Source organism: Crinia signifera, chromosome 6, assembly GCF_055691185.1.
Source record: "Crinia signifera chromosome 6, ASM5569118v1, whole genome shotgun sequence".
Lineage (NCBI taxonomy): Eukaryota > Metazoa > Chordata > Amphibia > Anura > Myobatrachidae > Crinia > Crinia signifera.
Genome location: NC_139222.1, coordinates 68,399,125 through 68,413,448, shown reverse-complemented (window position 1 = coordinate 68,413,448; position 14,324 = coordinate 68,399,125). Strand labels below are relative to the sequence as shown.

Here is a 14,324-nt window from a genome sequence, read left to right as displayed (position 1 = left end):
ATGGCTGTCATCGGTGACTGGGTAAGGAGAAGAGCTCAGCCACCCCTTTTAATTTGCAACAAGCTAGCAGGAAGGAGATGACAGTTTCTGTCTACTCAGGCAGTTACGTGTCCCTTCAGGTCACAGTCCTGTGTGTTAGAGTTAATTCAGTGGTTGGTCAAACTGACAGAAAACATTTAATTGTTTATGTGCAATTATAATTAATAGTTTTAAATTACTGCATTTATGGAGAATTTAGAAAGAAAAACTAAAAAAAAAGATAGGTGCTTAATATTGTGTAGGACCCACTGTGGACAGACGAAGTGCAGTAACCGGTTCTTGGAGGAGTACATGATGAAAGTCCATGAAAGACTGCAAATGGACTTGCAAGCAATGCACTGTAGCCGTTACCAGTCAATGACGTGTTCAGGTGGACCATCACACCCAGCCCATGCCACGAGCACAAACTCTTCACCCTTATGGAAGGACCACAAGCATGCATGATGCCTTGTTTACAAATGGGCACCATGTCTATTCCACACAGAATCCTACCATTAGCCTGAAATCAATGGAAGCCTGACTTATCAGACCATGCCACACATGTTGCCAGTTCTCCAGGGTCCAATTAGCAAAGTCACAAGCACGATTGAGGCATTTTGACTATTGTCGTAGTGTTTATTTGTGCTTTCATGGTAGATGTACTTTGGTTCAGGCACCTTATTGGTTGAGCAATCATCTTTTCTCCAGTAGTGTTAATGGACACTGGTGGGTCTGCTCCCATATCTCATGGAAGCTAACAAACACTGCACTGACCTGCATGATATATTGGAAATAGAGGGCTATCTGTCCAACTCACATCGTGATGATCACAACTAATTACAAGAGGAGCCTTAACATGCCAAGTAGCCAGAGCACCATTAATGGCCAGAGCAATGGCGACTCTCCCTTTCTGGTCCGAGTAAAGGATTTTATATGGTATCCTGTGCATTTGAACTTCCTTATTTCATGTCACATTGCCATGAGCAGCGTAGCCAGTGTTCAGAAAGATTCAAAATATATAAGATTAAAACTGATGCAGGTCTGGACAATTCAAAGACCAGTGGCGTAACAATAGCCTCTCAGACCCCGCGGTCGTGGGGAGCCGTTGATTAAGTGTGGGCGGCGGGGGTCTGCTGGAATATCATGCGCTACACTGCTGCTGGGGCCCGGGACCTGGACCTGGAAAGGGGGCGCCACAATTTCCGATGAGGGGGCGCCCTGATAATAGTTACGCCACTGTCTAAAACGTCACAGTACAGTGGTGCCACCTTTACTTAATGCTGTTCTGAGACTTTTGGCACTTCAGTGTAATTAACCTGTTCTTTACATGTTGTAATTAGCCACACTTATTGCTAAATGATAAGCTTGCCAGAGAAACTAAGTGACTATTATATGACAAGACACTGTAATAAAGATTTTTCAGTATTTTTGGTTTAAGAATTTTACTTGAAAGTGAGTAAACCTTTCTAAACCACTTAATTATTTTATCTACCTCAGTACTATTATTAACTTTGAAAACAGATGTGTCTTTCGTCTTTTCCACCGCTTTTTGTCCAAAGGTGCATCTTAATCACAATGTAATGCAACAAAACCACCTCACAAAACTGCACTGATCCATTTGATTTGTGAGACTGGTACATGTGCGTGCAAGCGACTGAGTATGCATCGGTATACAAGGCACAACAAAATAAAAGACAAAAAAGCTGCATCATAGTATTTTGTATCCAGATTTAAGCCCCGCACACTCTATATGATTCCTGCGGCCCCTTGTTAATGATCTGTGCCATTGTCTGTACATGCACAGTTGACAGAGGGGTCTTTATTGACCCGCGAGAGTCGTTCATCGTTGGAGGCATACACACTGGGTGACAAAATGAGCGATATCGCTCATTATTATCACCTAGTGTGTACAGGGTTTAAGACTCAGTCGCACACAGATCTACAAATGTCACAAATCCAAACAATCAATGCAATCTTGCAATACCCTTTTTTTGCATCGCAATAACGCACATTTGATTAAAAAAAAGAGACCTGAAGTAGGACCCTCATTGCAAGCTGCGTCACATGGGATCTGGGGTAGACATATTTAACTTTATGAATATTATATTGCCAATCTCACAGAAGAAATTATTGGCCTCTTACACACTTACTACCAACACCATTTTCTTTATGTTGACTCACTGATGGCGACAAAACTATTACAGAGTAGAAAGTAGCCACTGACCTGTAACGTTGATAGTCATTTTCATCTTTTTCCATGCTGACAAGCTCATTGGGACAGGCCTGATTACCAAGCAGGCTGAGATATTCCAGGGCCGGGGCCGATAGCGCCAGTGAGTCCAGAAGGAAGTCCAGCTCTGTCAGGTAAGGTAAGGTTAAGGAACAGGACAACAGTGGTTACTAGCCAGTCTCCTAGTCTCCCTTTCTGGGCGTCAGTACACAGTGTATTATATGCCTCCAAAAGACCCACATAGAAGAGATCAAATAAGTCCCAAGTCCCACCAGCTCTTCTGTGGGAATGGGTCATAGGGTGGACAGCACTTAGGTGTACATGCATTGGGTCAACCATTATAGGTCAACATGACTGGAGGGCAAAATAGGGTTACGTCGACAGGGACAATACGTTGATACAAGCTTTAGGTCGACATGGGTTTTTTTCACTTTTTATCCTGAATGACAACATAGTCGACATGGACACTAAAAGAGTGCACCACATCCCCCCTGCATGGTGAGCGCTTTAAACCTGGTATTTTATTCTCCCACCACACCCTAGTGGATGTTAGGGCACGAAATACCGCCTGCCGGCACAGGTTGGCTCAAAAACAGTGAAAAACCCTATGTCGAAATTTTGACTGTCGACCTACTGCTTGTGTTGACCTAATGACTCTGTCGACCTAACCCTATGTTGACCTTCAGACATGTCAACCTTAATGCATGTTGACCTATAGCGGTCGACCCAATGCTTGGCAACCTTAGTGCTGTTGACCTTATTTATAGCCTCTGCTGCTTCTCCCCAGTAACCAGCATGTACTGTAGCTGTAACTTGTATTCCAACATACAGTGCGCATGGATTATCTGACGGTTAGGTAGCTGTCAGTAGCTGCAGCTCCAAACTAAAGTGGAGAGGATATAAGAGCAAATTTTGTTCTTTATGAAGCAAAGATGCTTACCAAATATCCAACATTGAATTCCTAACTAATAAAAGCTCAAATCCAATATTACCCAGACCACAATTGTACTACCTGTGTCACAGATGAAATAGAAAACTCTCTCTCTGAAGTTTAAATGAGACTTCTCAAAAATATACACACACACATATATATATATATATATATATATATATATATATATATATATATATGCAAAAATGGTTGTGCTGCATTAGTTTATAGAGCAGACAGGAAGCCATGCATACTGTTATTCTACCACCAGAGGGCTTGTGCTCAGATGTGTATTCACCAATAAATTCCTTTAAATTCTCAATTACTTGGCTTATGTTTCCGACAATATTCGGTGTGCTGTTGTGAATGTAAAGCCTGTGCTGCTTTTTAAATATTATGTATCAGCTTTAACGGATAAATATTGCACCTTACATAATGCGTTTGTAACTGCTAACTAACACATTTTTGTTTGTTTTAAGCAATTGTTTCGCATCCGTGCACATCATCTTCCCATGCACCACTAACCCACACCCTTTCCTGCGTTATTAGGAAACAAAGTGATAGGTATGTAAAAAGCAAAAAAAAAACAGCAAACTGGAGAACAAGATTAAATAATATTGCCACAGTACAGTGTATGCCTAATTGGCTGGGATGGCAAATACAGAGGTGCAGGGCACAATTCGGAATATAAATCATTATTCTTCATTGCAATTATTTTCGATCCTCATGCACCAGGCCTAATCACGAATCACATACGTATATGAAAAGATTTACATACAAAATACATGTCTGCAAATGGAGAACAGTATTAGGTCAATTTACTGATTTGCATCTATAATCTTGTTTAAAATAAAGCTTTTGTTTACTTAATAGCTGGCCAATATGCTTGAGGGTACTTATGTACTAACTGGGCTGCCGATTTTGAAATCGTGTCCATCGCATCGCATTGCATCCGACCATATCGCATGGCATGATGCGATGCGATGCGATGCGATGGACCCGATTTTTCCATAGGATTCAATGTTAAAATGGACTGAGTCCATTTTAACATGGAATTCAATGGGAAAAGGGGTCCTTTTCATACCCCTACTATCCAAGTGGGCATGGAGTTGGATATAAACCTGTGGCGAGCGTAGCGAACCACCAAGCCCGAAGCATGGCGAGCGTAGCGAGCCCCACGAGGGGACACAGAATACCGTTCGCTCCCCACGCTTCGGGCTCGGTGGCTCGCTACAGGTTTATATCCAACTCCATGCCCACTTGGATAGTAGGGTTATGAAAAGGACCCCTTTTTCCCATTGAATTCCATGTTAAAATGGACTCAGTCCATTTTAACATTGAATCCTATGGAAAAATCGGGTCATCGCATCGCATGCGATATGGTCGTATGCGATGCGATATCGCATCGCATCTGATTGTATGCCTTAAGTTAAGGCATACAATCAAAATATCGGCAGCCCAGATAATACATATGTACCTGCTTGAGCCCTCAGACAAGAACCACACTTAAGTTGGCTGTACATCACAACGATTTCATGCCAGAACGCACGATTTTGACAGGTCGTGCAATTCAATGTGTGGTGTTTTTTTGTGCACATTGTGAGGTGTTTAGGTACGATGCATGGTCCTGCGGCTCGTGAGGTCGATCCTCAAGCTGGTAATACAACAGAATGACCAGCATCCAATCCTTATCATGTCACGATTAACCTGGCAGCTTCCCAGACACGATAGATCTTCTGTGTGTAATTTCACATAAGATCTATCGTAAGATGATCTGCAATTCCCAGCATACTGGTCATTTGCAGCATCTTCAGATCATGGGAAGCTGCCGGGGAAACCGTGACACGAACAGGATCAGATGCTGGTCGCTCTGATGTACGGCTAGTATATGTTAAGTTGCAGCTTAGCATATGCAATCCTAAGCAATGCAAATGCAGGTGGAGGTGCATTAGAAGGTATATCCATCATATATCTGCTGGAATGTCCATGTGGACTACAGTACGTGGGTCAAACAAAAAGAGAACTAAAGAAACGAACAGCTGAACACATTTACAACATAAAGAAAGGACTCTCGACACACAGCTTGTCCAAACACTTCTCTGAAAAACATGGAAGAAACCCGGAAGAACTCAAAATTAATGCAATAGAACAAATCAACATAAATTGGAGAGGAGGGGACCATGTCAAAATCCTCAAACAAAAAGAAACAAAATGGATATATGAACTAAACACTCTGCAACCCAAAGGATTAAACATTGACTTTGAACTGGCCGCCTTTCTGCAATAACATTCCCCTTTTTTAAAACATATCCACACCTCTGATTTTTCCTATAGAATATCACATACATGTGCTTGCCGCCTAAAAGATTGTCCATTTCCGTTTTTAAATAAAGTTTTGGAAATAAAGAAAGAAACAAAAAACAAATAAAAACCAAGTACCCATCAGCACTAGGCATCCTTGACAAAGAGAGCAAGCCTCTCGAAGCGCGTTGGTAGCCGGGGAACACTCAAGTCCGCACACCGCCGATTCCGGAAGTCATCACATCCGAACTTCCGGTAATCGCAGCGTTCTCGCGGAGGTCCGAAAGACACACGGCGTGGAGGAAGAATGGAAAGCCAGAAGACCTAGGTAAGCTTAGGGACAGTTAGAGCTACCAATGATCTTCAACAATAGTGCTATACCACCAGCCACAGCCGGGACCTGCAAAACCTTTTCCCCACAAAAAGCCCAATAAGGGCTGTAAACATTTTATTACTAACCATTTTCCTTTTCAGCGACTAAGCACAATCTTACTTACCAGTATTACCTTTATTACCATTACTTTATTTTATCACCACTTTATGCTATATAACTTTTACACATAAGCGCTTTTTTTCTCCAGTTATCCAAGCCTAACATAGGTGGCAGGTATTAATCATTGCACCTTTGTGTGGGAGCGGCAGGTATAGGAAGTGTAAATAGAGGATGCTCAACAAAACCTGTGTGTGTCCATATTTGTTAGTTGCTAGTGAAGAAAGCAGGCAGAATCCAAAATATGCTCCTCCTCCCTGCACCCTGAAGGAGAAGTAGGGTGCTAGGAAGGGGGAGGTTACTGGTCTGGGTAGGTACAGCAGTAGGCTGCCTGGACATTTGGTAAAAGGGATGCGGCATGGCCAGTGCGGGGTGGCGGGGGTCAATGTGGAGTGGCGTGGTCGCAAAAAGAAGCCAATAGGCTTCTACGGGGTATCGCCAGCTTTTGCTGGCAATACTCCCCCGCAGTGGTAACCTGGTGTGCGGTTTTTAGTTCATACAAAAATGTGGTAGAAAAACCAATTACTGGGTTTTTAACGCATTTTTGCTTTAGAGCATCACACCCAAGTTTACAGAGTTACTGGTTGGTTCCGTCGACATAGAGTAAATCTCTACATATTTCTGTTATATTTAAAAGCTGTTTGCTTAACATTAGTAGGTAAAGAAAGAAATTGTCAAGGGGTTTATTGATTAGGTTCCCTGGACAAGCTGCTGAGAGGGACAAATGTTCCCCTTTCAAGTATTCATACTATTTTACATTGATTTCATTTTGGTTGCAGTGTGGCCCCAACCTTCATATTCAGCTGACATCCTAATTACCTGACATGACCAAGCTGCAAAAGTCATTATAAGTCTCTGTTAAGAACAGAAAGTACTGTTTCAACTTACTAGAGCCATAGTGAGGTAGTATTTGAAGTGGGTAAACTACAGTATACTGTACATCTCTCAAATTCTTTTTTGTGGACCTTACTGTATTATCAAACTTGAACAGGTTCCTGAAACCATATAAGTAAGCCACAGGGTGGCCCCATTTTAAAGACTGCCACCGCTTGGCAGCTGTTAAAAGATGGCCACGTTACTTATATGGTTAGTCAATGAGTGTCCACTGGAAAAAGAACAAGCCATCTCTTTGAATGACTAAAATGCATTGCCTATATGGAGCGTTGGCATCCAGGTCAAAGTTCTTTATATTTTTCTTATGTCCTTTTGAGGTTAACGCCTCCAAAACTATGGCAGTGCAGGTGACCATTTTGAGAATACTCAAGTAAGCAATGGTTAAAAACCTTTTGAGCAGATAATCAGATGCATCTTTAACTTAAATTCATCATTCGCATTGAATTGGAAAAATAATCCTTATATTCTACTTGTTCTTTTGAGCAGATAGGTAGCCACTTCACTTAATAAAAACATGAACGTGGTATTGAATGACCCTGTCAGTATATATTATTGTTAAGGCATCTGAAGTACCTTGAATAGATTATATTGTCTACTCCCACAGGGAAACAGAAAAACATGTAATCTATTAGAACAACAGGTGTCACACTCTAGGCTGTTGGTAAGGTCTTATCCAGTAAGGACACTGCCTAAAAAATCACCATTTAAGTTGAAGACCATTCTTATCTGGTCTGACTTTTCTTGGTGGTATACAGAAAAGAATGAGATGCCAACTTTCTACACTCTCCTACATGGGGGAACCTGGTCCTACAATAATACATGAGTGATCGAAAAAGAACACGCTCTTTAAGGTGGAAACCAGTCCTGGAAGGAAAATTAACACTACAATAATCAGTATAAGCGGATAGAAAAAGTGATTAGAAAACATTGGGATGTTTTGACACTTGATCCACTTCTATGAATTTACATGGAAAAACATACTAGGTTTATATATAACAGGGCCTGGAACCTTAAGGATATAATAATAATAATAATAATAATAATAATAATAATAATAATAATAAGTGCAGTTAATACCCTTCACCATTTATTTTTATTAAAGGCTTTTACCGATTTGAGGTTCACAGTACCTGCAAAGTCTGTAAAATAAATTAATCAAGAATTTTTTATAGATTAATACAATACTAATTTAAAAAAAGACAATCCAATATTTTTAGAACACTTGTGTATAAGAAATGTATATTTTCTGAACTACATAGTCATGCAAATGTAACTCACTATCACCCATACAAAATGTACCCTGAGCATAGCTTTTCTTGTGTTGTCCTACTTTCTGCTGGTTAAACTTAAACTTGTTCCCTAGCACAGGTTTTCCCAACCACGGTCCTCAAGGCACACTAACAGTGCAGGTTTTAGTGATATCCAGGCTTGAGCACAGGTGACTTAATTAGTACCTGAGTGATTCTGATTAAACCATCTGTGCTGAAGCCTGGATATCACTAAAACCTACACTGTTGATGTGCCTTGAGGACCGTGGTTGGGAAAGCCTGCCCTAGCAGAAGTTGATTCTGCAAAACATGTGAATTGTATACAGAGATGGTCTTCAGAAGTGGTATGCAGTTATCAATTGAAGTAGGTTTATAGGAATCTCACTCATGGTAGGAAGGATAAGGCTGCCATTCATGGTTACCACCATGCACCCCTTTTCTCTTTTCCCCATAGAATGTTCTGCAACTGTTTTACCTGCAAACCAGTGTGCATGTACAGTAGTTGTGACTGAAGGTTCTACAGCAGTGTTTCCCATGGTCCTCAAGGCATTCCACAGCCCAAGTTTTAATGATATACATGATTAGGCCCAGGTTACATAATTATACCCAAGGGATATACCCAAAACCTGGACTGGTGCAGTGCCCTTAGGAACCATTGATCTGAAGTATTTCATGCTCCCTTAATTCAATGAAACTAGAGGTGCACTTTTAAATGAATTAGCTTTGGCATGGTATACAATGGTTACATATATTTCTTACCAGAACATTGTACACATTTAATATCTGCTTCACAGTTTGAGATAGCCTACACGAGAATCTTGTGCCAGACGAGGTACATGGTTTAGTATGAAAGGATTTGCCATTGAGAGGGAGATCATCCTGCAAATCTGCGAGGGCGGTTAGCATCCCTAACAAAGTATGCCAAGGTAGGCAGAGTAGTTTCAAGCTAGCACTTCTGCCATCATGGGGCCTTATTCTAGTTCACTCTTTCTGACAAATTCCTTCTTAGATGGACAAAACCATGTGCACTGCAGGTGGGGCAGATGTTACTTGTGCAGAGATAATTAGATTTGGGTGGGGTTTTACTTCAAAGTGAGATCTATATTGCAGTGTAAAAATAAAGCAGCCAGTATTTACCCTGCACAGAAACAAAATAACTCACCCAAATCTAATTCTCTCTGCACATTTTACATCTGCCCCTCTGTAGTGCACATGGTTTTGTCCATCTAAGAAGGATTTTGTTAGAAAGAGTGAACTAGAATAAGGCCCATAGTGTTACAGCTTGTCGTGCGCTAAGCAATGTTAATCTTTTCATATTCATAAAATATAACAAGACGTTACTTAGAGGTGTAAGCTGAATAAAAGGATATCTCGTTCTTATTGACAGTCAACGTGTGAAGATATGGTAGTGGTGGAAAGGAGACATGATTCCCCAGTTGGTTGTTGTCCAGTATAAGCTCCTTCAAGCACACAAAGCCTTCCAGTCCATCCAGGGACCTGCATTATAGAGGAAAAATACTATGAAGTTCCCAATCAAACAGATGATAATACAAATAGTAAATCGCATCAAACAGTATGTAAAACACTTTTGCAGAGTAAAGAAATAAATGATCCAGTGTGTAATTCAATTTTTTTTATATATATTTGCACATGACCTACAATGACCTTGGATCCTATGCCTGTGTTTACCAACATGACATGCTGAGAACATGTGTTTTGTAGCCATATTTATCCCTCTCCAGAATATGAATATTTTAAATATATAAAACCATGTGCGTCCGTGTGTACCAGTCGTACCCTATAGATGTTATGTCCTGTGACATATTTTAGGTATGTAGTCACATTGTAGACACTCAGAATGTTGCCAGTACAGTATATGCCAACATTGGGATTAGTATAAGATTAGGGTCTGGGATAGGCTTCAGTAAGTGTTATCTTTACATTGTAAATCCATTTGTCGACATTCACAATGTAAATTTCAACACCATGAATGTTAATACGTATAATGATGACATTTTGAGCATGTTAACATTATGATATCCCCAAAATATACCACACCCATCATATATATTTTCATGCAAATGTAATAGATCTTTTATAACAATGTAATATTTACTTTTATAAATGCTGGGCCCGGTGTGATATAGATGAAAATAATTAACAAACTTGTGTTAAAGTGGAGAAAACATCCCAAACTCTCAGTAATTGGAGCTCGGGTCACCGCTGAAGGACTGAGTTAATGCAAGACCAAACTAAAACCTAATACTGTTTGGAAATCAATGAACACTTGACTATAAAAATGACAATGACTATCTGATCCAATATCCTAATAAGCAAAGTAGCGATTTCCTAGAAATAGGCCATTCTCGGTGGTCCCTTTACACTTGGTCTTTAATGCAAATATCTAAATGGCTAATGTGGTAGCAACATAATGCATGATAACATGCAGACATGGTCAAGATGCTAAATTGTTGTTCAGAACAAACACCAGAATGGGGAAGAAATGTGAGGAAAAGCCGGGTACGCATCAGAACGATGCGCTTACTAGCTTGCCAGAGAACTGATGGAAGGCTAGATCGGTCGGCCGTACACACTGCATGATCCGTTCTACAACCCTGCGATATTTCCTTCCATTCCGCATTCACGTGTATGCCTTAGATTGTTATGCCACTGACAAACGTGCATCACTTCAAATGGCACAACCCCACTGACAGCACACACGAATGAGCGATTAAAAGTACACACTATGCAATGTGGACAATATGTAAAGTAGTTCCAATTTGCCTCAAAATGACAGATTGTGCTCTATATTACTTAATGCTTACCCCACCTCATAGACGTTGGAATGATTGTCGGTGCCAGACAGGGCAGATTAAGTATCTCTGAAACTTCCCTGGGCAACTGAACAATTCAGTAAGTAGCATTTCTGTGGAGGAACACACCTTCTCAATCGGACTGTAAAGGAGGTGTGTACTGAACTCATTTACACTATCTTAAATTGATGCAGGGGGTTGAATCGATTTATGATAATTTAAATGCTATAGTCTACACATCCTTCTAATGGTTACATCCTGCAGGACAACAAATAATGCTGCAAAGCACACATAGGGTGACATTCTATGGGATGAGATCTGCGTTTTTTGGCGTTAGACAACAAAATGGCGATATCGCATTTTTCCTTCAAATCACCAATTTAATGGGATGCGCTAAGGGACTGAAATCGCATATTATGTGCGTTAAGGCATGCTGACCAAAAGTGCGAGATTAATTCGCATTTTTATCGCATCCAGATGTTTTCGTACAGAACAGTATACAACTCGCTTATTTAATGCTATGCGCATTTGCAAATCGCAATTTTTAGGTGTCTAATTATCGCACTTATTTCAGACCAGGGTCTGTTTGGCGAATTAGCCAGAACCCTGCACAGATCGCAATGTTCTGTGCAGGGTTCTGGTGTTAAAAAAAAAAAAAAACGGTTAAAATAAAAAAAAAAAACGAGCGCGGGGTCCCCCGCCCGAGCATAACCAGCCCCGGGCTCATTGAGCCGGTGCTGGTGACATAAAATCAGCGTCCCCGACAAATCAGGGTCCCCTTGATTTCATGAAACCAGCACCAGGCTCAAGGTCCGGCGCTGGTTCCCAAAATACGGGGGACAAAATGACTAGGGGTCCCCCGTATTTTAAGAACCAGCACCGGACCCAACCAGCCAGCAAGGTAATGCCACAGCCGGGGGACACTTATTATATAAGGTCCCGCGGCCAAAGCATTAACCCCCTGGCTGGTCAGCATGGGCAGGGGTCCTGGGGAAGTGGGGACCCCCCCAATGAAGGGGTCCCCCCCCTCCAGGACTTACCAGCCCATGCTTATAGTCCGGGGCTGTCCCCGATGCCCCTGGGCGGTGGGCTTCGGGCTGATGAATTGTGTAAAAAAAAAAGAAGTAAAACTATTGTTTTCTACTGGCGAACTAGGAGTCCCAGCAAGCCTACCCCGCATGCTGGGACTTGGAGAACCACAAGTCCCAGCATGCGGGGCATTAAAGGGCCCGCTGGCACTTGTAGTTCTACAGTACAAAAAATAGTTAAAGAAAACACACTGACACCCTGAAAAATAAAAGTTTAATACAGAACACACACACACTGATACTTACCTACCTTGAGCCCGTAGGTCGGTCCCTGGATCCTGGGTCCGGGCTCCAGGGCAGAAGAGTCCGGTTCCGGGGCCTTGGTCCTGGTTCCGGGGCTGGTCCGGGGTTCCTGGCCTGAAGAATCCGGGGTCCGGGATCCGAGGTAGTCCCCAGGGGTACCTAAGGAAGGAAATCCTACTCACCTGGTCCCCGGCGACGACCTCGGCATCCTCTCCGGCTGAAGCGCTGCTCCCATGGTGAGTAGGATTTCCTTCCTTAGGTACCCCTGGGGACTACCTCGGATCCTGGACCCCGGATTCTTCAGGCCAGGAGCCCCGGAACCCCGGACCAGCCCCGGAACCAGGACCAAGGCCCCGGAACCGGACTCTTCTGCCCTGGAGCCAGGACCCAGAATCCAGGGACTGACCTACGGGCTCAAGGTAGGTAAGTATCAGTGTGTGTGTGTTCTGTGTGTATTAAACTTTTATTTTTCAGGGTGTCAGTGTGTTTTCTTTAACTATTTTTTGTACTGTAGAACTACAAGTGCCAGCGGGCCCTTTAATGCCCCGCATGCTGGGACTTGTGGTTCTCCAAGTCCCAGCATGCGGGGTAGGCTTGCTGGGACTCATAGTTCGCCAGTAGAAAACAATAGTTTTACTTCTTTTTTTTTACACAATTCATCAGCCCGATGCCCACCGTCCAGGGGCATCAGGGACAGCCCCGGACTATCAGCATGGGCTGGTAAGTCCTGGAGGGGGGGGACCCCTTCATTGGGGGGGTCCCCACTTCCCCAGGACCCCTGCCCATGCTGACCAGCCAGGGGGTTAATGCTTTAGCCGCGGGACCTTATATAATAAGTGTCCCCCGGCTGTGGCATTACCCTGCTGGCTGGTTGGGTCCGGTGCTGGTTCTTAAAATACGGGGGACCCCTAGTCATTTTATCCCCCGTATTTTGGGAACCAGCACCGGACCTTGAGCCTGGTGCTGGTTTCATGAAATCAAGGGGACCCCGATTTGTCGGGGACGCTGATTATATGTCACCAGCACCGGCTCAATGAGCCTGGGGCTGGCTATGCTCGGGCGGGGGACCCCGCGCGCGTTTTTTTTTTTTTACTTTGCGCTTTCCTGCAAACGTGCGATTTTCAGACATGAAAATCGCACATTTTCAGGACAAAAGACAGCGCACCAATTCGCCGCAAATCGCAGCAATTCGCACTTTTTAGCCTCCAAAACGCATCACATTAAATATGCGAATTTTGACAGAAAAGCGCGATTTGAAAAAGTGCGATTTGCGGCGATGTGGTGCGCTAAAAAAACATGCGCATTTATCTCAACGCATAGAATGTCACCCATAGTCTCAAGCTGGTTCTACAAACACAACAATGAGTACAGTGCACACCTCCTTCCATAGTCACCAAATCTCAACTCAATAAAGCACCTTTAGGATGTGGCTGAATAAGACAGGATGTGGCTGAATAAGACAGGATGAAGGAGTAGGTGTGTGTGTGTGTGTGTGTGTGTGTGTGTGTGGGGGGGGGGGGGGTAGCAGCGCTACAATGAAATAAATGAAAGAATTGGATGATCTATACAACAAATATTTTACTGAAATAGATATATAAAAATAAGAACATATAAACATGTAAAGTAAAATAGTCGACATAAATAGCACAATAAATGAAAGCCCATTGCCACACAAATATATAGCAGTAGGAGAGTCCGTTCCTATTTTACCCGGATAGGGAGGGGGGGGAAATTGGGGGATAGTTTGGTAGGTATAGTTACCGCTCCACACTTAGTTTGTATAATTGTCCTGAGGTCCACGTGGTCGGCCCAAGATGGCAAAAATCACCGAAATCCACTGGAGTTTGGGTCTAGGACAGTTTTGTAGATAACCTCAGGTACCTGGGTATTATGTGCGGTAATTTTCCAGATGGTAATGTCCCCAGTTGGTTGAGAGGGGCAAAGAGGTTTTCTCCTGGGCTGGTCCGAACTGCGATCCAATAAAATGATGGTGGCAAAGGGGCAACAGCACATCTGACGCGTTTCGCTGCCACAGCAGCTTTATCAAA

The 14,324-nt window shown here is 42.7% G+C and overlaps 1 protein-coding gene across 1 annotated transcript in view; it reads right to left on the bottom strand.

The window, feature by feature from the left end:
* LRMDA (leucine rich melanocyte differentiation associated) overlaps positions 1–14,324 on the bottom strand; it is a 945,168-nt gene that overhangs the window by 322,724 nt on the left and 608,120 nt on the right. The window contains exons 3-4 of the mRNA XM_083146229.1: positions 9,503–9,629; positions 2,243–2,382 (exon numbers count right to left, since the gene is read on the bottom strand). Of these exons, the coding sequence (XP_083002355.1) occupies positions 2,243–2,382; positions 9,503–9,629 (267 nt within the window). The remainder of the gene's footprint in view (positions 1–2,242; positions 2,383–9,502; positions 9,630–14,324) is intronic.